The sequence below is a fragment of the Natrix helvetica genome (assembly GCF_964273705.1).
Source record: "Natrix helvetica genome assembly, chromosome: Z".
In the NCBI taxonomy this organism is placed as follows: Eukaryota; Metazoa; Chordata; class Lepidosauria; order Squamata; family Natricidae; genus Natrix; species Natrix helvetica.
The window spans coordinates 142,625,115-142,647,777 of NC_138554.1; the positions used below are offsets into that span (position 1 = coordinate 142,625,115).

The 22,663-nt window shown below is 55.1% G+C and overlaps 3 protein-coding genes across 3 annotated transcripts; 2 read left to right on the forward strand and 1 right to left on the reverse strand.

Moving 5' to 3' along the window:
- Positions 1 to 1,735: 1,735 nt before the first annotated feature.
- LOC309381260 (transmembrane protein 176B-like) lies at positions 1,736 to 6,762 on the reverse strand. The gene is made up of 7 exons (XM_081932029.1): positions 6,471 to 6,762; positions 4,975 to 5,244; positions 3,719 to 3,853; positions 3,358 to 3,411; positions 3,031 to 3,270; positions 2,544 to 2,654; positions 1,736 to 1,984 (listed from the first exon to the last, which is right to left on the reverse strand). The coding sequence occupies exons 2-7, from the start codon at positions 5,194 to 5,196 to the stop codon at positions 1,907 to 1,909; spliced, it is 840 nt and encodes a 279-aa protein (XP_081788155.1). The 5' UTR covers positions 5,197 to 5,244; positions 6,471 to 6,762; the 3' UTR covers positions 1,736 to 1,906.
- Positions 6,763 to 8,552: 1,790 nt separating this feature from the next.
- On the forward strand, positions 8,553 to 12,601 carry LOC309381587 (small ribosomal subunit protein uS12m-like). The gene is made up of 2 exons (XM_081932746.1): positions 8,553 to 8,673; positions 12,009 to 12,601. Exons 1-2 carry the CDS (start codon positions 8,643 to 8,645, stop codon positions 12,353 to 12,355), a joined length of 378 nt encoding a protein of 125 aa, XP_081788872.1. The 5' UTR covers positions 8,553 to 8,642; the 3' UTR covers positions 12,356 to 12,601.
- Positions 12,602 to 18,013: 5,412 nt separating this feature from the next.
- Positions 18,014 to 20,455, forward strand: LOC309401632 (uncharacterized protein; the record flags this gene model as incomplete). Its single annotated transcript, XM_081970700.1, has 2 exons — positions 18,014 to 18,514; positions 19,212 to 20,455. The coding sequence occupies exon 2, from the start codon at positions 19,418 to 19,420 to the stop codon at positions 20,453 to 20,455; it is 1,038 nt and encodes a 345-aa protein (XP_081826826.1). The 5' UTR covers positions 18,014 to 18,514; positions 19,212 to 19,417.
- Positions 20,456 to 22,663: the final 2,208 nt, after the last annotated feature.

The window sequence follows — 22,663 nt, forward strand, 5'->3', positions numbered from 1 at the left end:
TCTGTCTATCTATCTATCTATCTATCTATCTATCTATCTATCTATCTATCTTTTTCTCTCATCTATTATCTATCTGTGTCTGTCTGTCTGTACCTATCTACCTATCATTTATCTATATCTGTCTGTCTGTCTCTCCTCTCTCTCTCTCTGTATCTGTCTATCTCCTCTCTCTTCCTCCCTCCATCTCTGTTTCTCTCTGTCTATATCTATCTGTGTCTGTCTGTCTCTTTCCCTCTCTCTGTGTATCTATCTCTTCTCTCTTCCTCCATCCATCTCTATCTGTTTCTCTCTGTCTATGACTGTCTGTCTGTCTCTCTTCTATCTTTTTGTCTTTCTATCTGTTTCTATCTCTCTATATATATATTTCTCTCTATTTTTATCTCTCTGTATCTGTCTATCTCCTCTCCCTCTTTCCCTCCCTCCATCTCTATTTATGTTTCTCTCTCTCTTTTTCTCTCATCTATTATCAGTGTCTGTCTGTCTCTACCTACCTACCTACCTATCATCTTTCTATATGTCTGTCTCTGTCTCTCCCTCTCTCTGTATATCCGTCTAGCTCCTCTCTTCCTCCCTCCATTTCTGTTTCTCTGTCTATATCTATCTGTCTGTGTCTGTCTGTCTGTCTCTCTCTCTCTATCTGTCTGTCTGCCTCTGTATCGATTTATCTCTTCTGTCTCTCCCTCCCTCCAGTGCTGGAGATTCGAAGAGTGGAGAAGATTCGTTGTAGTGTGGAGCATCGTCGGGAGGGGACAAAGGTGGTCCTAAAACAGAGCCAGAAGTGTCAGGCGCTGTCCAAGGCAAGGGAGTGTTGGAGGGGCAGCCCAGGTGGCGGTCAAGGGAAGGGTCCCAGCTTTCAAAGGAAAGAAGGGGCCAAGAATGGGCCCTCCCCCACTCCCTCCATGGGGTCCCCTGCACCAAGGGATAACAGGGCAGTTGGCAGAGATATGATCAGCATGGGATCTTGGAGGTCATCTAGTCCAACCCCAGCTTAGCCTGCAAAGCCCTTTCAGCTTTTACACCCACGGGGATTGGGGGGGGCTGCTCTAATCTGGAACCGCTCTGTTCTCGGGAAAGCAGGTGTGTCCAACTGGTGGCCCGTGGGCCGGATATGTCCCACGCAGACCACGTAGGCCAAAAAGCTTCATGCCATGTGACGTCCACGCAGTGCGGAGAATTTGACAGCCGTGCGGTAAAGTCTACTCTTGGAAAAAGGAACCAGCCCGGCGTGTATCAGGGATGCCTCCTTCAATATCCAAGAAAGGAAAACCTCAACTCCATTTTAATAGAGATAAAGTACTTTTACTAGTTATGAAGTGAAAACAGCAAAAGGAAAGCAAGATCTGAGCCAGAAAGGCGGGAACATGTACATATCAAACGTTTACCCAGCACCCTCCCCCCAATTCCCCAACCTACTGGCCAATCTGCAGCTCCCTAAAGTGTCATGTGGGGAGCATCTTCAAACAGCCTCATCAAGTTGGTATGTGAGACGGTTGGCCTTGACCAAGTCCAAACATCAGCCTCCAGCATGCGCAGAAGACGGTGAGAACAAGACTCATCCAGTGCAATATAATTCCCTTCCCCAATACTATGCACACACACACCCACGTTCCTATGGCAGCTGATAGCAAGCAAGCGTAGCAAAGCAGCCGTAGGCAAGTAACCAAAACAGAGGCTGACAGCGTGTGCCATGGGACCCTGAGTTGGGCCGTCCCGCTCAAGAGACAGGAGCAGAAACTCCAGAAATTCAACTTGTATTAACCGGGTGTGCAGGGAGGAGAGATGGCTGGCGTGAGAAGGTTCAAAGGGAGCATCCGAATTCGGGAGTTGCTGCAGGGAAGCGCTGGTCCGCCGTTCGGTCCCCGGGAAGAAAGAGCCAAAGGCCGGGGGGGGCTCACCTCCGTGCCCCTCAGGCGGGGTTCAGATCTTTGCCCAGCTCTTCGGAGGCATCTGCGTCCTCCATGGCCATGTAGTCCTGCCAGCCGCCCTGCGAGGAAAAGCGAAATGAATGCCGGTCCAGAGGGAAGGTGCCCCCAGGGGGAAATACCGTTTTCGACATACAACCACCCTCAAGCCCACCATTTTTCCCCTTCTTGGTGGGTTTTTTTGCCTGTTTTTTTTATGACCTTTCTTGCCCCGGTTGTTAAGTGAATCCCCACGGACTTTGCTTGCAAAGGGGGACCTTGGGATGCAGCAACGGTCAGAAGTGTGACCGGCTCGCCCCGGGTCAGACGTTCGATGGTGGGACCGTGGGGATGAGAAAAGGGGGTTAACAGTGAAAAAAAGCACGTTTTAGTGCCATGGTCACTTCAAACAGTCACTAAACGAACTCTTGAGAGTTTAGGATGAGCTGACTCTTCTTCAACGCCAAGCAATGCCGTGTGAACTTTTCTGGAGTACTGAGAATGACAACAGCAAGGGACCCCAGGCGGGTGCAACCCCCCCCCCAAATGATGGATCCCTGGAGAGGGGACCCTGCCCTCCAGAGTGCCCGACCCGGCCGTGTTCATGGGGGCCAGGAGCCTTGCGCCCTTCTGTCAACCTACCCAGCAGGAGCAGCACAGGCGGCGAAGGCCATATCCAAAGCAGAAGATTGCGAGGGCCAGAGCAACAGAGTGCAGGATCAACAGGAGGATTTGGATGGAGCTCCACATGAGCTGAGGAAAGAGGGAAGCTCGAATCAGAAGGAGGGAGGCGGGGAGAAGTTGGCCACGCCCACCCCTGCCAGAGTCCACCGGCATTGGCTCCTGTGCTGTCTACACAGCTTGGACTCAGGCGGAGTCCTCAGTGGGGAGTCAGGAGGAGGGAGATGGAGGGGAGACCGCTCCTTCTGTGATGGCCAATGGGCACTTCTTCCCAGAGGCCAAACACCTGAAGCCACCTGAGGGTGGGTGAGCCCTCCTGGCCCCTTACTCGGGCATTCAGGACAGCCCGACAGAGGGAGGATCGTATTTCAAAAGTCCTATCCTGGGATTGCCGTCTTTTACGGGGCGCCGCTATCTGCCACCCTCTCCAGGGAACACACACACTCACCACGAGTGACCAGAGAGCCTCCTGGCACTGCCTGGCCCGCTCTTGGTCCATCTGGTTGTCATACGGAGGGCTGGTTGTCGCCTCCCACGACCGGTAGCTTTGGTACTCCGCTCGGTGCTTGCAGAGGTTCTCAATGAAGTAGGGTTGGTAGGTCGGCGACGGGAATTCCGTCAAACCCACCGTGAAGGCCACCGAGCCTGCCACGACGCTGCCCAGGTTGAGGAATGTGGCCAGGTGGACCTAAGAGGCAAGGAGGGGCACAGCTGAGAATGGGCACCGGGTCCTTGCGACAGGTCAGGGATGGGACACACACATACACACCCTTACCCAATTTCCGCCGTGTTGGGCGCCCACTGTGGAGAAGGTGCCGGAGAGAATGAACTGCAGAGGGAGGGAAGCAGACGGGTGAGGCGTGATATATCTATCTGGGACTCCTGCCCACCCACCAACAAGAAGCCAGCCCCGAACCCATAGGCCTGCCCCCTCCTCTCCCCCTTGGGCACTGGACTGACTCCTAGAGATGTCTGTTAGGCAGCCTCCCTCAATTGGACCACTGTGTCATTGTGCCATCTTTGTTCCGTTCCCCCTATCCCCCCCTGCAGGTTCTTGGGGGGAGAGGGGGCAGCTGAGACCCAGGGGTTTCTCCCTCCCCTGTTCCTTCCCCTTCCCCCCACCCCCCAGTGCTCACCAGGCTGCCTGACCAGAAAGGAACTCCGTTGTAGATTGCCCGCTTGTAGTAGTAGGGTATGTCACTGTTTGGCTGAACCATGCTCAGTGCCACGCCGATGCCGATACAGACTGCGCCAAGCAGGATCTGGGCTACCTGTGGGGGGGAGGGGAGAACACAGGTAACCTCAGCATAAGAGGACCAGGGCGGAGTTATCATTGGGGGGGAGGGAAGCCAGGAGAGGTTAGCTGGAGACCTGACTGGCCCCCAGTGCCCGAACTGAGAGAGAGGAGCAACCCCTCGGCTTCTTCCTGGCTCGGCTAAGGGTGCAAAACCCCAAAGCGGATGAATGTGCCAGAATCAGGTTCAGGATCACCGAAGGGGTCCTAGGTGGGCAGGGCAGTTCAGCTGCTGGTGGTTCAGCTTAGTGAGAACCTGGCTCAGAACTGCCCCTGCCTCTGAGACTTGGGGGGAGGGGAGGGGGTCACGATGCAGATGGAAAGATGCCTCTGAGCATCTACAGAGGTCTTGCCTCTCGCCTTCTTCGATAAAAGAAGGAAAAAACCCACAATTACTTTTGTTTCTACTTGGAAACCTTTTCTGGACTTTCTGCTCGTGGTGGTGGGGAAAACCATGAAAAGCACATTTGGGTTTCCGATGAGCTTTGTTGATATAGAAAGGGCCAAAAGGTAAAAAGGGAAGGTTCCATGTTACGATCTTACAGGGAGTCCTCAACTTATGACAAGTGAGCCATTTTACAATGGTCGTTCAATGAGTCAAGGGAGGTGTTCAATTAGGAACCCAGTCCTTCCGTGAATCTGGTTTCCTCGCTGATTTTGCTGGTCAGGTGGTGGCAAAAGGGAACCGATCACGGGGGGGGGGAGGGGGGGAACCGCGGGACCCCACAACTGTCATAAAGGCGAGGCAGCGGCCAAGCATCTGAATTTTGATTGCGGGGGTGGGGGAACAGTTGTAAGTCGACTGTTTCCGTTGCTGTTGTTCATGTTGAACAGTCACTAAATGAACCATTGTAAGTCGAGAACTTTTCTGTAGTTTTGTCAAGTCGGAAGAGGACGCCGCTTCTTTCTTTTTCTCTCTTCTTCTTTTCTACACTCTTCCCTTTTCCCTTTTCCCTGTTATTTGAGCGTCTCTGTTGTGTACTAGAAACTAATCAAACCGGTATTGTGTTTACGACCAAGAGCCGATTCGGTCCCTCCAAGACCCCCGTCCGATCCCCCCTCGCCAAGGCTGAACCCCCCCCCATCCCCAAATCTTACCCCCAAGGCTTTCTGCTCCCCCCCGCGTGGGTGGCGGGCGGGGGGAGCACCGGTGGCATCCTTGGTGGCTGCTCTGCGGCGAATCAAAGAGGCTGCACCTTTGCACAGGTAAGCCATCCCGGACTCCTGGCGGAGGTTGATGTTAACCACGGTCCCCCCGGAGCCCCCCAGGGTCACCTCGGTCCCCTCGATCTTCACAGTGGTGCCCGCCATGTCTCCCATGGCGTTTCTTCTTCCTCCTGGCAAGTCGGTGGGTGAGAAAACGGGCAGCTGGCAGGCAGAGGAGGAAGCGTGAGAGCCAGGTGGGAAACACTGCGGGGGGGGAGGGGGGAGCAGGGGAGGGCACCTGGAGGGGGCGGAGCCTGCACTTTCACTGCCCGGGGTTTGAGGGTGGGGATGAACCAGGTGTTACCCGGGGGGGGGGAGATGTTTCCCATTGCCAAGCCAGGGGCGAACCTCCCCCCCCTCCGGTTTTCCTTGCACCCCCTTGCCTACCCCACCTCTGGGTGTTTCACCCACTGGATCGCAAGGAAGCTACCAAGAGGGGCAGGGGAGGAGGGGTCTCTTGGGCTGAGATTGGGGGGGGGGGGTTGAGTGTGGGGAAGGGGACTTTTGGAAGCCCTCTGGCTAATAAGAAGAGGCAGCCAGGAGGATATGGGGCTATAGGGCCCCCACCCACCCCACCCACCCCACTTGGGGGGAGATGTCCTACTCCCGCTGGGGGCTTCAAAGGGCTTGTCTGGGTCTCCAGAGCGCTTCCTCCACCACCACCACCCAGCTGCCACCATCCCTGCTTTGCCTCTGACCTGCCCTTCCCTCCCCCCCCACGACCCCCCCCCCACGGATGGCACACATTTGGCCTTTGAGTTTGGTGCCAACAGTGGATGACTCCCTCCCCCACCTCACTGGAGCTCCTTTTAGGCAGCCCTTGTTGGCTCCCCACCATGAGCAGGGGGCTGGACTAGAAGACCTCCAAGGTCCCTTCCAGCTCGATTCTTATTCTGAATTCCCTCCCTCTCTCTTTCTCTCTCCCTCTTTTCCTCCTTCCCTCCCTTCCTTCCTTTTTTCCTTCCTTCCTTCCTCCCTCCTTTTCCTTCCTTCCTTCCTCACGCTTTTCCTTCCTCCCTTCCTTCCTTTCTCCCTCTTTCTCCCTCCCTCTTTTCCTTCCTTCCTTCCTCCTTCTTTTCCTTCCTTCCTCCCTCTTTTCCTTCCTTCCTTCCTCCTGCTTTTCATTCCTCCCTTCCTTCTTTTCTCTCTCTTTTCCTTCCTTCCTTTCTCCCTCTTTTTCTTCCTTTCTCTCTCCCTCCCTCTTTTCCTCCTTCCCTTGTCTGAAACTAGGGTCTCCTGCTCGAGCAGGGGGGGACGGACTAGAAGACCTCCAAGGTCGTCCCCCCCTCCCGCTCCAGCTAGCCCCCCCTTTCCCCCTCCCCAAAGCGGGCGGGCGGGTGGAGGGAGAGCAGAGAGGAAGGGGCGCGGGGGTCGCAGCGTGCGCACACCTCACAAGACCCGGAGCGAAGAGCCGCCTGGTTCCTGGCTGCGACCCGCGGGAAGTCTGGCGAAGCGGAGCAAAACAGAGCAAAAGGGGAATTGGAGTCCGCGGGGCGTGGATCCCAGCCAAAAGGCGAGGCTTTGTCTGGGCTGGTTTCCCGTTCAAGGGCAGCGGAGGATGCCAAAGGTTTGACGCAAGAGAGGAAAGTCCCGGCCACTTTGTTTGCACGCAGCGGGGAAGCGGGATTTGAACCGGGGACCCGACCGATGCCCGGCTCTGGGTTCCAAAAGCAGAAAGGGGGGGGGGGGGATGCCAGGAGAGGCCAGAGACACCTGGGCTTGTGCTGATTGGCTGGCGTCCAGGGAGGCTGGAGGGGTTGATGGGCTAGGTTTTCACCCTCCCTCTCACCTGGCTCCCCTCGGCCCCTCCCATCGGGCTGATCTCACCTGCAGGAGAAGAATTCAAGGCACCTTTGGGGGAGGGCTCTGCGAGGAGGAGGAGGAGGAAGGATGGGGGGGGGGTCCTTGGTGCTCTCTGAGCTGGGTGGATTCCTTGCAGACGTTTCACAACCCAACTAGGGAACACCATCAGTGCTGGAAGGAAGGGATTGAGGGGGGAAGGAGGAGGAGGAAGGACTGGAGGCTCCTTGCAGACGTTTCACAACCCAACTAGGGAACAGCTTCAGTGCTAGAACAGGAGGATTGGGTAGGAGAGGAGGAGGATGAAGAGGAGGAGGACAGTGAGGATGATGAGGGTTAGGAAGAGGAAGAGGAGGAAGAAGAGGAGGAGGAGGAGGAGGCCATTGGTGCTCTCTGAGCTGGGTTTCCTTGCAGACGTTTCACAACCCAACTAGAGAACAGCATCAGTGCTGGAAGGGAGGAGGAGGAGGAGGAGGAAGAACAGTGAAGATGGATCACTCGGACTAGAGTTGGAAGGGACCTTTGAAGCCATCTAATCCAACCACGTCTAATTCTTGTAATTCCTTAAAAGAAATATCGAAGGGAAGAGTTGGACCGGATCAAGTGCATATTTATAAGGAAAGGTAGACCTCCGAGGTCCCTTCCCACTCCGTCCTAGGATTCTATGAGGATTGAGGGAGGGGGCTGGACTAGATGACCTCCAAGGTCCCTTCCATCATCGTATTGATTCCTTGAGGGTCTCCTGTTTGTTTACAGGGCTGGACTAGATGACCTCCGAGGTCCTTTTCTCCTTCTGTGATTCTGTAAGGGACACCTGCTTGTGGAGGGGGTCAGCCTAGATGAGCTCCGAGGCACCCACCGTTCTTGCAGGGAACTAAGGGGATCCGGAGAAGTGGCTTTATGTGTTTGGTGACCTGATTTGGGCTGCTTGTTCCTATGCAGAGAAGCAGATAAAATCTGGTTTCCCCTCTCTAGCACCCTCGTTTTCCGGAGAGAACTTGTGGCTGACTGACCTACTTTACAGCAGGTGTTTCGTTTTGCGGCTTCACATTGGAGCTTCCTGTTTTTCTACAGAAAATGTCTTTGACTTTGCAATGCAATAGCAGAGTTGGAAGGGACCCTTGAGGTCCTCCAGTCCAACCCCCTGCCTAGGCAGGAAACCCTATACCGTTCGTCTCACTCTTATGTCCAAATCTCACTTTATGTCCTGCCACACCGTGGCCATCTAAACAAGGGCAGTGATTCACTTAGCAACGGTGGCAAGGAAAGCTGCTCACTTGGCGACAGAACGGTTGGACTCCACGGTGGTCATAAGTCGAGGACTCCTTGTATTAAATGGATACACTCCATTATCTCCCCCCACCAAGGATTCTGGGGCTGGTGAGGGGGGGGGATCTTGAAGTGGGGGAGGCCAAACGCCTTCTGCGCATGCTCCGCGGTTGCCTCCGCCTTGCGCTTGGCCCTCGGGCAGCGGCAGAGGAGACAGGCCGCGGGGGCGGGGCTTCTCGGCGCGCGGCCCTCTGGGAGTTGAAGTCCCCCCGCGCGAGGAACCAAAGGGGAAAAAAACAAAAATAAAGCCGGTCTAGGGAGCTTCCGGCGTGACCGCGTTAAACAGCGAGATGAGAAGGCCGGAGCGGTCGGAAGTATCTTTAGAACCGGCCGGCATGGAGCGCACTCATGGGTTCGGACTTCCGGTACGCCCCCCCTCCCGCGTTTCCGGCGGCGCTCTAGTCCCGCCGCTTCCCTGCTCCTCTGTCCCGATGGCGGCTGCCGGGCTCTTCCTGGGTCGAGGTGGGGAAAGAACGTGGGAAGATTATGGGGGGGGGCCCTGGGGGGATCTGGGAGGAGCATCGGTTAGGTGACATGGGAGCTTGGGGGGGGCGTCCTGGGGAAGGGGGAGGGGCGATCCAGGGGGCCGTTGGGGAGCATCAGGGGGTCCTGGGGGGAGGGGTAACCTGCAAGAGTGGGAGGAGCTTGGGTGGGGGTCCTGGGGGGCAGCAGGGAGGGCTTGGAAGTATGGGGGCCTAGGGGGATGGGTAACCCAGCAGGCCTGGGGGTGGGTGGTCTCTGGGGGGGAGGGGTCCCCAGAGGGCAGAGCTTGGTGTGGGGGTACTGCGGGAGGGAGGGGTTTTTTGGGGGGACAGCTGGGGGGGGCTTTGGGAAGTATGGAGGAGTCCTGGGGGTGGGGAGAGGGTCCTGGGGGCAGGGGCAGAGCTTGTGGTGGAGAGGAGGGGGCTGCTATGGGGGGACAGTTGTGGGGAGGTTTGAGGGGAATGGGGAGGTCCTGGGGGCAGAGTAACTGGGGACTGGGGAGACCTTGGGGTGGGCAGAGTCATGGGGGGGTTTGGGGGGCATCCTGAGGGCGCAGTAAGCATGAGCTTGGGGTGGGGGAGGGAGCATGGTACAGGTTGGGGGTCAGAGGGGGGGAATTGGGGTTCTGTGGATGGAATGTTAGTGGGGAGCAACTGGGGGGACCAGGCTAACCTTGGGATGGCTGAGGGTGGGGAGTAAACTACAGGGAGGAGGGAGCTGGTGTTTGGGTGGCGAGGAGGGCTGTGCTTGGGGGGTGGGGACGATCTGGGGGGTGGGGTAACCTGGGAGCATGAGCTGATCTTGGAGTCAAGGGGAGGGGGAGATAAAATTTGGGGAGGGGGTCCCTGGGGGCAGTGAAGGGGCATCCAGGGAGACCTGGGGGATAACCAGATCTGATGCGTCTCCTTTGGGAGGGTAACCTGGGAGTGTGAGTGGATCTAGGTGGAGGTCCTCGCGCTCCGAATCTGACCGAACACAGGTGAGAGCCTATTTACGGACCTACCTTGTGGCACTGAGAGCAGCCAAACGCAGACACTGTGCCGCTCTTATTGCGTCCGCAGATAACCACCCTGCCGCCCTGTTTCGGGTGACCCGCTCCCTCCTATCACAGAGGCCGCGGGAAGCCCCTTTGCAGGGTAGAGCAGAGGAGTTTGGGGAATATCTGCAGGACAAAATCGCTCAGATCCGGAGTGGATGGGCCCCCTTCAGTGGACCGGAGGAGACGTCGGAGGCAAATCTTGAGGCACCATCCTGGGAGGAGTTTGACTCTGTTGCCCCTGAGGATTTGGACAGGTTACGTGGGCGACTGCGAGCCACCACATGTTTATTGGACCCGTGTCCCTCCTGGCTTGTACTGGCATCCTGGGAGTTTACACGAGACTGGCTCCTGGGTCTTGTGAACGCTTCAATGGAGGAAGGGTCCTTACCGGCCGCCTTGAAAGAGGCGGTGGTGAGGCCCCTACTCAAGAAGCCTTCCCTGGACCCGGCGGAGCTAGCTAATTATCGTCCCGTCTCCAACCTTCCCTTTTAGTGGCACAACAGTTCCCACATCACCTGGAGGAAACCGACTATCTAGACCCGCGCCAGTCCGGCTTCCGGCCCGGTCACAGCACGGAGACGGCCTTGGTCGCGTTGGTGGATGATCTCTGGAGGGCCAGAGATAGGGGTTGTTCCTCTATCCTGGTCCTATTAGACCTATCAGCGGCCTTCGATACCATCGACCATGGAATCCTATTGCGCCGGCTGGAGGGGGGTGGGAGTAGGGGGCACCGTTTTGCGGTGGTTCTGCTCCTACCTCTCCGACCGGACACAATGTGTGTTGGCAGGGGAGCAGAGGTCGACCCTGTGGCCGCTCACTTGTGGGGTGGCAGGGGTTGGTCCTCTCGCCCTTCCTGTTCAACACATACGTGGAGCCGCTGGGTGAGATCATCCGTGGTTTTGGGGTTGGATACCATCTGTACGCTGATGACACACAGCTGTACATCTCCACCCCAAACCACCCCAACGAGGCCGTCGAAATGATGTCCCGGTGCTTGGAAGCCGTTCGGGTCTGGATGGGGGACAACAGACTCAGACTCAACCCTTCCAAGACGGAGTGGCTGTGGCTACCGGCGCCCCGGTTCAACCAGTGGACTCCATCACTGGCCATAGGGGGCGAACAACTGACCCCCGTGGAGCGGGCGCGCAATTTGGGCGTCCTCCTTGATGCCCGGCTGTCGATGGATGACCATGTGGCAGCCGTGGCGAGGGGGGCGTTCCGCCAGGTTCGCCTGGTGCGCCAATTGCGCCCCCTATTGGACCGGGACGCCTTACGCACAGTCACTCATGCGCTGGTGACGTCTCGCCTGGACTACTGCAATGCTCTCTACATGGGGCTTCCCTTGAGATGCACCCGAAGACTACAGCTAGTTCAGAATGCGGCCGCGTGGGCCATCATGGGGAGGACCAGATACTCCCATATAACACCACTCCTGCGCGAGCTGCACTGGCTGCCTGTGGTTTTTCGGGTGCGTTTCAAGGTGTTGGTTACCATCTTCAAAGCGCTTCATGGCACAGGACCTAGTTACCTGCGGAATCGCATCTCACCTCATACATCCCTGCGACCAATCCGCTCCCACAGGGAGGGACTCCTCCGGGTGCCGTCCACCAAGCAGTGTCAACGGGCGGCGCCCAGGAGTAGAGCCTTCTCTGTGATGGGCCCAACCCTCTGGAATGACCTCCCCCCTGATATCAGAACTACTACCGACCTCCGCTCCTTCCGACAGAAACTTAAGACTCACCTGTTCCAATCAGCTGGCTTAGCTTATTTATAGTCCCACTTTCAACCTCCTGGCAAACATCTCATTTTGGGGTAGTTTTTAAGGGTATTTTTAATTTTTTATTCGAATTTTAATCTATTATTGTACAGTGCATATCCTACCTCCTCCGTCTATTTATCTATGTATATCTATATTTTTGTATTCACATTGTTTTTAATATGACTGTACACCGCCCCGAGTCCTGTTTAGGAAAGGGTGCGGTCTATAAATTAAAGTATTATTATTATTATTATTAGGGACGTGGGCGAGGTGTGGGGTGGGGATTAGAGAAGAGGATCGGGGGGGGGGGTTGGGAGGCATGGGGACGGCATTTCCAGTAGGGAGGCTCTGGGGGTTCAGGGAGAGTAAGCCACAGGGAGGGGGGCAGGGTTTGGGGTTCCTGGTGGAGGGGTGCTGGCAGAGGGGATCTGGGTAACTGGGGCGGAGGGGAGACCCCAAGGGGTGACTGGTCCCCCCACTCAACGCCATCTTCTCCCCCCCCCCCCCATCCTGCAGGCGCCCGCTGGATGGCCACGCTGACGCAGATGCACCGCCTGGGCCGTCCCAAGCGTCCCCCGTCTCCCCCGGGCCCCCTGGATGGGCATCCTCAGCTGAAAGGGGTAGTGCTGAAGACCCTCATCCGGAAGCCCAAGAAGCCCAACTCGGCCAACCGGAAGTGCGCCCTGGTGCGGCTGAGCACGGGCAAAGAGCTGATCTGCTTCATCCCCGGCGAGGGGCACAACCTCCAGGAGCACATGGCCGTCCTGGTGGAAGGCGGGCGCAAGCAGGACCTGCCGGGAGTCAAAGTCCGGATCATACGGGGCAAATACGACTGCGCTCACGTCAAAAAGAAGACGGCTTGAAGGACGGACGCGGCCCCCAAAACACCCCCTGCCCCATTGGCAAATCGAGGGCGGGCTGCCCCGAGGAGGACAGAAAGCACCAGACGGAAAGCGGTTTCGAAAGGAGAGAGGAGCATGAAGGGGGCTGCGGTTTCTGGCCGAGTGGCCCCTACATTGACTCGATCAACCCACCAATTAAATAAATAAATCTATGGGGTTGGGGGGTCTTCGACCCCTCCTGGAATCCCTCTTGCTTTTGGGCATCAACTGGAGCTAAGAGGGCTTCTAGGGAGGGTGGGAGGGATGATAGACAGACACATAGATGATGGATTAGGGGATAGAGATGGATGGATGTATGGATGTAGATGATATAGGAGACACATAATGGATAGGGATCGATTGACAGGATAGATTAGATACGATGGATGGATAGATGATGGATGGAGGATAGACACAGAGGAAGGATGGGGAGATTGGATGGATGGATGCGTAGATGATGGAATATGGATGGGGAGATGGATAAATTGGGTGAATAGATGGATTTAGATAAAACAAGACATGATGGATGGGGAGATAGGGATGAATAATTAGATGGATGGATGGATGGATGGATGATAGCCAAAGTCGATAGATGGAGCTAGATGATATGATAGAACAACACAGTTGGAAGGGACCTTGGGGGTCATCTAGTCCAACCCCCCTTCTTAGGCAGGAAACCCTATACCGTTCCAGGCAAATCCAACATCTTCTTAAAGACTTCCAGTGTTGGAACATTCACAACTTCTGGAGGCAAGCAGTTCCACTGATCATTGTTCTAACTGTCAGGAAATTCCTCCTTAGTTCTAAGTTGCTTCTCTCCTTGATTAGTTTCCACCCATTGCTTCTTGTACCGCATTCAGGTGCTTTGGAGAATCGCTTGACTGTAGGCAGACACAGGATGGATGGGGAGATAGATTGGACGGACGGACAGACAGATGAACGTCTTCAGTCCCTCCTGGAATCCCTCTTGCCTTTGTGTGTATGTGGGGAGGTCACCTGGGAATAGGTAGGTAGGTAGGTAGATGATGGGTGGATAGGTGGCCACATTATAAAAAAAGATGTGGAGACTGTTGGAAGGGGCTTTGGAGGCCATCTAGTCCAACCCTTTGCTCAAGCAAGAAACTTATCAAAATCATAGAATAGCATAGTTAGAAGGGACCATGGAAGTCATCTAGACCAACCCCCTGCTCGAGCAGGAGGCCCTTACAGAATGACAGAGTTGGGAGGGACCTGTTGTGGTCCACTGGTGGCCTGCAGAGCTGGCAGCAGAGCTGGACAGTGAGGAGGTTGGGGAGGAAGATGGGCCAGTCCTGGAGTCTGGGGGAGGCTCTGACGAGGGCTCTGCATCGGAGGCAGAGAGGGGGCCAGGCCCATCTGGGGGTTATGTGCTGCCTCCAGAGTCAGACAGCGAGGCAGAGGAACAGGCTCCCCCTGCTCCCAGTTAGCGCATGCGCAGGATTGCCAGAAGGCAAGATCAGTTAGAACAAAGGACGACTCAGGAGTAAGGCTTGGAGGTGATTCTCCCCTCCCATAGGACGTAAAGGAGGAGCAAAGGCACGTGAACCTTTGCAGGAAGCAACTTGGTTCATGCTGGTCAGTTTACCTTCTGAAGCTCCCTTTGGACTCTGCTCTGTGTGGCCTTGCCAAGCTAATTGCCAATTAAGTCTTTGGCAGCGTTTTTAAAGAAGGTGAAGGTTGGGTGCTTATCAGCCTTATCCTGAAAGACTTTGGCTGCCTACTGTAGGACCTTTTACTACTATTTGGGACTCATTGCGGGCTGTGGATGAATATAATTCACAGCCTTTGAAATAAAAAGAGGGTTTTTTGGACCCAAGCGTGTGCTTTTTAGTGTATCAGGAAGCCTAGGTTAGAACAGGACCTTGGAGGCCATCTAGTCCAACCCCCTGCTCAAGCAGAAGGTACAGAATCACAGAGTTAGAAGGGACCTTGGAGGCCATCTAGTCCAATCCCCTGAACAAGCAGGAGACCCTTTACCATTCCAGACAAATGGCTCCCCAGTCTCCTCTTGGAATTCCTTGGAGCACCTGCAAACCCCAGCAGGTAAAAAGTCCAAGGGATTAAACACTTCTCAGGAAAGCAAACAAACCATTTCCTTCATTGGCCCATCCTAGACTGTCAAAAGGCAGGCCGTTGTTCCGGTGCCCAGTCAGCCAGATCTGCCTGGAGGCCGGAGCTGAAAAACGGGAGCCGTCGGGGTCCAATCCCCTGCTCAAGGGCCTTTATTGTTCCAGGCAAACGTGTTGTGGCCTGCACAGCAGAGCTGGCAGCAGATCCAGACAGTGCGGGGGTTGGGGGCAATGTTCCCTCTAATTTTTTTTCAGTGTGAGCAGAAAAGTATAGTGTTTGAGCGGCACATTTTCATGCCTGAGCACCTGAATTTTTTTCACAGATGTCACCTAAGACAACAACGAAATCAGTATTATTTGAAACTCAAAGTTATGTTTCTTCAAGGTACCCGCTTAATTCAAAGTGTTATATAATATCAGTATCACTTAACAACGCTCCTGCTTAGCAACCAAAATGTTGGCTCAGGAACTCTGGCATTTGAAGTGTGCAAGTCTTAAAGCTCTCAAGTTACAAGACCTTTGCACCCTTAACCTTTTAGAAAAAGAAACCCCCAGGGGTGTTCAAACTTGACAGCTTTTAAGACTTGTGGACTTCAACTCCTAGAATTCCTCCAGTCATGTTGCTCTTTTGCCTCGGCACCGCTCTGGCTACCTCCGTCCGGACCTGGCAGCTGCGGCGATGTCATCAGCCTGGATCTGCTCCATCTTTGGTTTTTTCACTGGTGGCAGGGCTGCTGCTGAAGATGCCGACGAGCCCCTGCCGCCACCAGAATAACTGCTGCCAGCTCCTACTCCAACAGCACCACCACATTTGCTGCCCGGCGCTGCGGCTGAGGTGAAGCCGCCAAAAGAGCCATGAAGCCTTATTTTTCCTGCTCCCACCCCCTCTGCCGCCTTCCTACTGGATCCCGCAATGGTGCCACCGTCGGGTTCCTCCTCGCTACCTCACCTTTGCCAGGGCTCTGGCGGCCTTTTCCCCACCCACGGTTGGTCCGCACCTGCCGTACAGCTCCCGCCCCTCAGGAAAAAAGGCCTCATGGCTCCTCAAAAGCACAGCAGCAGAGGAGTAGGCAGCAGGGGTAATGTGGGGCCCAGCTCAGGTGATCCGAGCGGAGGGGGAGGCACCGCCGCCACTGCCATGGGCGGGGGCAGTGGTGGGAGCTTTGGCGGCTTCACCTCAGCCGCAGCACCAGGTGGCAAATCCAGCAGTGCTGTTGGAGGAGGAGGAGGAGGCGGCAGCAGTTATTCCGGTGGCGGCGGGGGCTTCAGTGGCTTCACCTCAGCCGCAGCACCAGGTGCAAGCGGCTAGAACTGACCACCCACAAAGGACCTCCCCGTGCTTGCTTTGCTGAACATGGGGCAACTGACGGTAGTTTGAGCGGGCGTGGCCGGCGTAAGTTCCTGCCACCGTCCCCACCCCCGTGCCCATGCTAACCCTAACCAGGACAGAAAATCTGAGGCCCCTCAGCTTCCAGAACCTGTGACATTAGAAATCACTGCGCGGCAGTTGGAAACTGCCGCGCGGTGCTTTCTTGCCACTTGCGTGGCCGCGCAGCCACGCACCTTTGAGGGAACATTGGTTGGGGAGGAACCTGGGCCAGCCCTGGAGTCTGGGGAAGGCTCGGACGATGGCTCTGCGTCGGAGGCAGAGAGGGGGCCAGAGCCATAGGTCAGTTATCAGCTGCTTTCAGAGTCGGACATCAGAGAGGCAGAAGAACAGCTGGAGCCTGTTCCCAGTGTGCGCATACACAGAGTGGCCAGGCAAAGGGAACAGCGTTGACTTGGGAGTAAGGCAGTGGTGGGTTCCAGGCAGTGTGGCACAGTACGGCCGTACTGGTAGTAGCCAGAAGGAACGGCCACCGGACTGGTACAGTGGCTCGTTTGGCCCACCCGCCAGCCCACGTTCCATAGCTGTTTATAACACGACCAGCCGATTGCACACAGCATGCGGCGCCTGCATGACCTCCACTGAGCAGCTGGGTGTCGCAGGGCGGTGGCGTGCACGTGTGTGCAGAGCTCACATGCCCCACTAGGACACCCAATCCTGTGCGCAGCATACAGGTTGCAACAGGGTGCGGAACCCGCCACTGGAGTAAGGCCACAAGTGGAGGATGAACGGCCCCTCCCAGAGGAAATAAAAGAGGAGCGGAAGGGGAGTGGAGTTTGCAGGAGGGACCATTCGTTCGCTTCATTGCTTTGTGACTCTCTGAGGCTCCTGGCCAAGTTTTGCAGATCTCAGCCTGGCAGCTCTCCAAGCCAGAGAAGGTCTGTGACCGTAAATCCTCCCTGGAAAGACTTTGCTGGAAGTGAAGGAGCAGAATTCACAGGAAATTAATAAGAGGGGGTTTTTTTCAGGACCAGGAGTTTCCTTCAGGCTCTTGGGAAGGCTCGGTCAGAACAGATAGATGGATGTAGGTATAACAAACAGATGTGATGGACGGAGAGGTAGGGATAGATAGATAGGAGAGATGGATATAGAGATAGGATGGATGGATGGATGGATCTAGATGATACACACAGATACAGGATGAATGGGGAGATGGGATAGATTGGATGGATGGACAGACAGACAGATGAACGTCTTCAGTCCCTCCTGGAATCCCTCTTGCCTTTGTGTGTATGTGGGTAGGACACCTGGAAATAGGTAGGTAGGTACTGTAGATGATGGATGGATAGGTGGCCACATTGCAAAAAAGGATGTGGAGACTGTTGGAAGGGATCTTGGAGGTCATCTAGTCCAACCCCTTTATCAAGCAAGAAACTCCTATCGAAATCGTAGAGTGACATAGTTAGAAGGGACCATTGGAGTCATCTAAAGCAGGGGTCACCAACTGGTGGTCTGGAAGAAAGGTTTGATGGTCTGCAGACAAATTATTTGCATTTTTTATATTGCGCTCAAGCAGGGGTCCTCAAACTCCAGCCCCTGGGACGGATACGTGCAATGGACGCTTGTGTTGCTGCAGAGTCTCCCCCTTCGGGGTCTTTTTGTGAGGGTCGGAGGGGGGCAGAAATTCCAACTTTGGGCTCCTGGTGGGGGTCTTTGGGCAAAGGCTGGAGGGAAGAGCCGCTGGTGGCGAAGAGCCGGAGGGCCTCGTTCCAGTGGGACTGCATCATGGCCTGGAACTGGATGACCAGCTCAGCCCACTGAGCCTCCAGGCACCGGCTCCTGGCCTTGCACTCCCGCAGGTCTTCCCTCTGCTTGGAAAGCCTATGCTCCTAGTCCTCAGTGAGGTGCTTCTGCTGAACCTCCTCCTCGGCCAGATCCAATTGGAACTGAGCTGTTTTGCCAACTCTTTCTCCTGGGGGCTGCTTAGCTCCAGCAACTGCTTCTTTCTGGGGCCCTAAGGAGCATAGGTGGGCAGGGGAGGAGGGGCTGGGAGGGGAGGAGCGAGTAGAGGCCAGTGAGGCGCCCCTCAACATGAGTGACTTCAAGTGGGACATGCCCACCCAATCACATGACCACCTAGCCACGCCCACCCAACCGGTCTGCAGGATTTAAAATTATGAATTTAGTGGTCCCTGAGGTCCAAAGGATTGGAGACCCCTGATCTAGACCACCCAAGCAGGAGACCCTTACAGAATGACACAGTTGGGTGGGACCTCGGAGGTCATCTAGTCCAACCCCCTGAACAAGCAAGCGACCCTTTACCGTTCCATTCTCTTCTTGGAATTCCCCTGGTGTGGAAGCACCTGCAAACTTCCGGAGGTAAAAAGTCCAGCGGATTAAGCACTTCTCAGGAAAGCAAACAAACCATTTCCTTCATTGGCCCATCCTAGACTATCAAAAGGCAGGCCGTTGTTCAGATTCCCAGTGAGCCAGATCTGCCTGGAGGCAGGAGCTGAAAAGCGGGAGCGAGCAGGGTCTCTCGCACGACTACCCAACCCCTGATCCTGGGCCAGCAGGGGCCATGGCAAGCTGGAAGTGGGTTCTGGGCATAATCGCCGTGCTGGCGGTGGTGCTGACCGTGGGAATCGTATTGTGGATGAATAGCAACAATAATTCAACCGGTTTCACGAACCAGGGAGATGTTTCCAACGGGCAACATGACCTGAGGTAGGCATTTGGAGGGGCAGACCAACTCTTGAAATCACTGCTCAGGCTCTGTGGCCCTTGAGAGGGTTGTGTTGGCTTGTGGAGATGCCGGAGGGAGGGAGTTCTAGTCCTGCCCCGGGTACGAAAGCCAGCTGGGCAATGTGGGTTTCATTAGAAGGATAATCAAGGAGAACCCTAAACCAGAAGCAGGAACTCCAGGCGTGCTGTGAGAAAGGAGATCCAGTTTATTCCCAAGAAGGAAGCGACTTGTTTTGGGGGGGTAGACTACAAGAAAATGCGGTGCAGAGACTCGGTTTTATATGGAGACCGGTCTTTGGTTTCGTGCGTCCTTCCCGCGCACTCGGGGTGGTGGAGCAGGTATGGGGAGGGTGAGCAATGGGAGGGACCGCTAGGGATTCCGCTGGGCTGAGTAAGGGGAGTGGGAGACATTTGGGTGGTGGGGAGGGCAGGGGGGTAGTCTGATAGCATGGGCAAACCTTAGGCTGGGGGGCAGGTATGGGGAGCAGTGGAAGGGATCTGGGGACAGTGGATGGGGTAGCTGGGGGAGAACTGGGTTTGTGGCTGAGGGGGGAGATGGGGGGCAGTGGGTGTCCCTTGAGGTGGTGGGGAGGCGGGGAGGGTCTTGAGGTGGGGGAGGGCAGCTGATGGGGACTTGGAAGTACCGACAGCCCCAACTGGCTCTCTCTGCCCCCCACAGGACCCAGCTGGATGCCGACTCTGATGATGCCGGAGGGGCGTCCGCAGGTGAAAGGCATGGTACCCGAGGCACCGATACGCATGCCCAAAAAAACCCACAATTCCAGCAACCAAAAATGAAGCTTAGTGCAGCTCAATCCGGGCAAAGAAGTTTGGGGGTTAACCCCCAGGGAGGGTCACAATCTGCAGGAGCCCAAGGCGGCTTTCATGGAGGGCACCAAGGCGGGCATCCCAAGGGGCATCAACAATCTACAAGAGCCCAAGGCGGTGTTCATGGAGGGCACCAAGGCGGGCATCCCAAGGGGCATCAACAATCTGCAGGAGCCCAAGGCGGCGTTCATGGAGGGCACCAAGGCGGGCATCCCAAGGGGCATCAACAATCTACAGGAGCCCAAGGCGGCATTCATGGAGGGCACCAAGGCGGGCATCCCAAGGGGCATCAACAATCTGCAGGAGACCAAGGCGGCGTTCATGGAGGGCACCAAGGCGGGCATCCCAAGGGGCATCAACAATCTGCAGGAGACCAAGGCGGCGTTCATGGAGGGCACCAAGGCGGGCATCCCAAGGGGCATCAACAATCTGCAGGAGCCCAAGGCGGCGTTCATGGAGGGCACCAAGGCGGGCATCCCAAGGGGCATCAACAATCTACAGGAGCCCAAGGCGGCATTCATGGAGGGCACCAAGGCGGGCATCCCAAGGGGCATCAACAATCTGCAGGAGACCAAGGCGGCGTTCATGGAGGGCACCAAGGCGGGCATCCCAAGGGGCATCAACAATCTACAAGAGCCCAAGGCGGTGTTCATGGAGGGCACCAAGGCGGGCATCCCAAGGGGCATCAACAATCTGCAAGAGCCCAAGGCGGTGTTCATGGAGGGCACCAAGGCAGGCATCCCAAGGGGCATCAACAATCTGCAGGAGACCAAGGCGGCGTTCATGGAGGGCACCAAGGCGGGCATCCCAAGGGGCATCAACAATCTACAGGAGCCCAAGGCGGCGTTCATGGAGGGCACCAAGGCAGGCATCCCAAGGGGCATCAACAATCTACAGGAGCCCAAGGCGGTGTTCATGGAGGGCACCAAGGCGGGCATCCCAAGGGGCATCAACAATCTACAGGAGCCCAAGGCGGCGTTCATGGAGGGCACCAAGGCGGGCATCCCAAGGGGCATCAACAATCTGCAGGAGCCCAAGGCGGCGTTCAGGGAGGGCACCAAGGCGGGCATCCCAAGGGGCATCAACAATCTGTGAGAGCTCATGGCGGCGTTTATGGATGGTATCAAAGTGGCTAAGAAAAAGCCAGCCAGAGCCAAACGTCTCGCTGCGGGCAAAGCAGGCACTACGGCATCCCTGGAGGAAAACTGCGATGATCAGCCAGAGGTTTCTGCGAGATTTGGGCCAAGAGGAGCGTGGAGGGATCCAGCAGCGTCTTCTGCTCCCTCCGTCCTTTGGCCGCAGCGAGGTGGGCAGCACATATTTTGGATAAATAAATAAATAAATGGGGGTCTTCAACCCCCCCCCTTGAATCCCTCCTGCTTTCCTTTGTAAACACTGGGGAGGGCACCTGGGGGATAGGAAAATGATGAAGTAAAGATAGGTTGGTAGGATGGATTATAGACAGATAGACGGACCGATTGAGTGATATGATGGGTGGGTGGACGGATGGATGGATGGACAGACAAATGAATGGATTGATAGATAAATATTGATAGCCAGACAGACAGGAAAGAGAGAGAGTGGTGAGAGAGATAGATTAGATAGATGATAGATAGATTAGATAGATAGATGATAGATAGATGATAGATAGATGATAGATAGATAGATAGATAGATAGATAGATAGATAGATAGATAGATGATAGATAGATAGATAGATAGATAGATAGATAGATAGATAGATAGATGATAGATAGATAGATAGATGATAGATAGATAGATGATGATAGATAGATAGAGATAGATAGATAGATAGATAGATAGATAGATAGATAGATAAGGTAGATAAGATAGATAGACAGACAGACAGACAGACAGACAGACAAGCACTGTCTTCAATCCCTCCTTGAATCTGTCTTGCTTTTATATGTGTGTGTGGACAATGGACGGATGGATGGATGGATGGATTTACAGACAAATAAATGGATTGATAGATAAATATTGATAGCCAGACAGGAGAGAGAGAGAGAGAGAGAGAGAGAGAGAGAGAGAGAGAGAGAGAGAGAGAGAGAGAGAGAGAGAGAGAGAGAGAGAGAGAGAGATTAGATAGATAGATAAATAGATAGACAGATAGATAGATGATAGATAGATAAGCACTATCTTCAGTCCCTCCTTGAATCTGCTGTGTTTGTGTGTGTGTGTGTGTGTGTGTGTGTGTGTAGGGAGGGAAGGAATGAATCGATAGGGTTGTTTACTTAATAACACGGTTGTTAAGTGAATCTGACTTCCCCATCGACTCTCAAAAGGGGACCGTGTGACACCCCCCAACCCGTCATAAATACAAGTCACTTGAGAAGGATCGGACTTTTGGGGAGCGTGAGAAACGGTCCTACCTCCCTTTTCTCTGGGCCGTGGTGACTCACTGTCGTAAGTGGAGGACGAAGCGAGAGGGAACCAAAGCTTATGTAGCTACGTGTCTTGCCAAACTCTCCCTCCGACTTGTCACTTTCTTATAAGTGGCACGCAAGTCATGTGCCACCCTTCGTTGCCGGGGGTTGTTACACACATCGCAGCTGCGTTGGGCCCTCGTTCATTCTTTTACCGACCGTCACAAATTTGTGACGTGACATTCTGTCGCATGGGAGGGGCCGGTTGGGGGCCCACTGGGACACAAATCCAAACCCCAACTTGGCAGGAGAATTTCTCTCTTCTGATGGGCCCGAGAAGCTTCCTGCCCTGTTGGCAGAATCAGAATACGGGAGAGTTTGGAAGGGGCCTCAGAGGTCATCTAGTCCAACCCTCAGCTTGAGCAGGAGATCCTTACAGATTTGCAGAATCACAGAGTTGGACGGGGCCTTGGAGGTCATATAGTCTGACTCCCTGTTCAAGCAGGAGATCCTTACAGAATCATAGAGTTGGAAGGGACTTTGGAGGTCATCTAGTCCAACCCCGTTCAAGCAAGAGATCCTGAACATTTCAGGTTAATAAAATCACAGAGTTGAAAGGGACCTTGGAGGTCATCTAATCCAACCTCCTGCTCAGGCAGGAGACCCTTAAAGAATCACAGAGTTGGAAGGGACCTTGGAGGCCATCTAGTCCAACCCCCTGCTTACACAGGAGACCCTTTACCATTCCAGACAAACGGCTCTCCAGTCTCTTCTTGGAATTCCCCGGTGTTGGAGCACCTTCAATTTCCAGATGTAAACAGTTTGACGGATTAATCAGTTCTCAGGAAAGCAAACAAACCATTTCCTTGATCGGCCCATCCCAGTCCATCAAAAGGCAGAGGGTTGTTTTGACACTC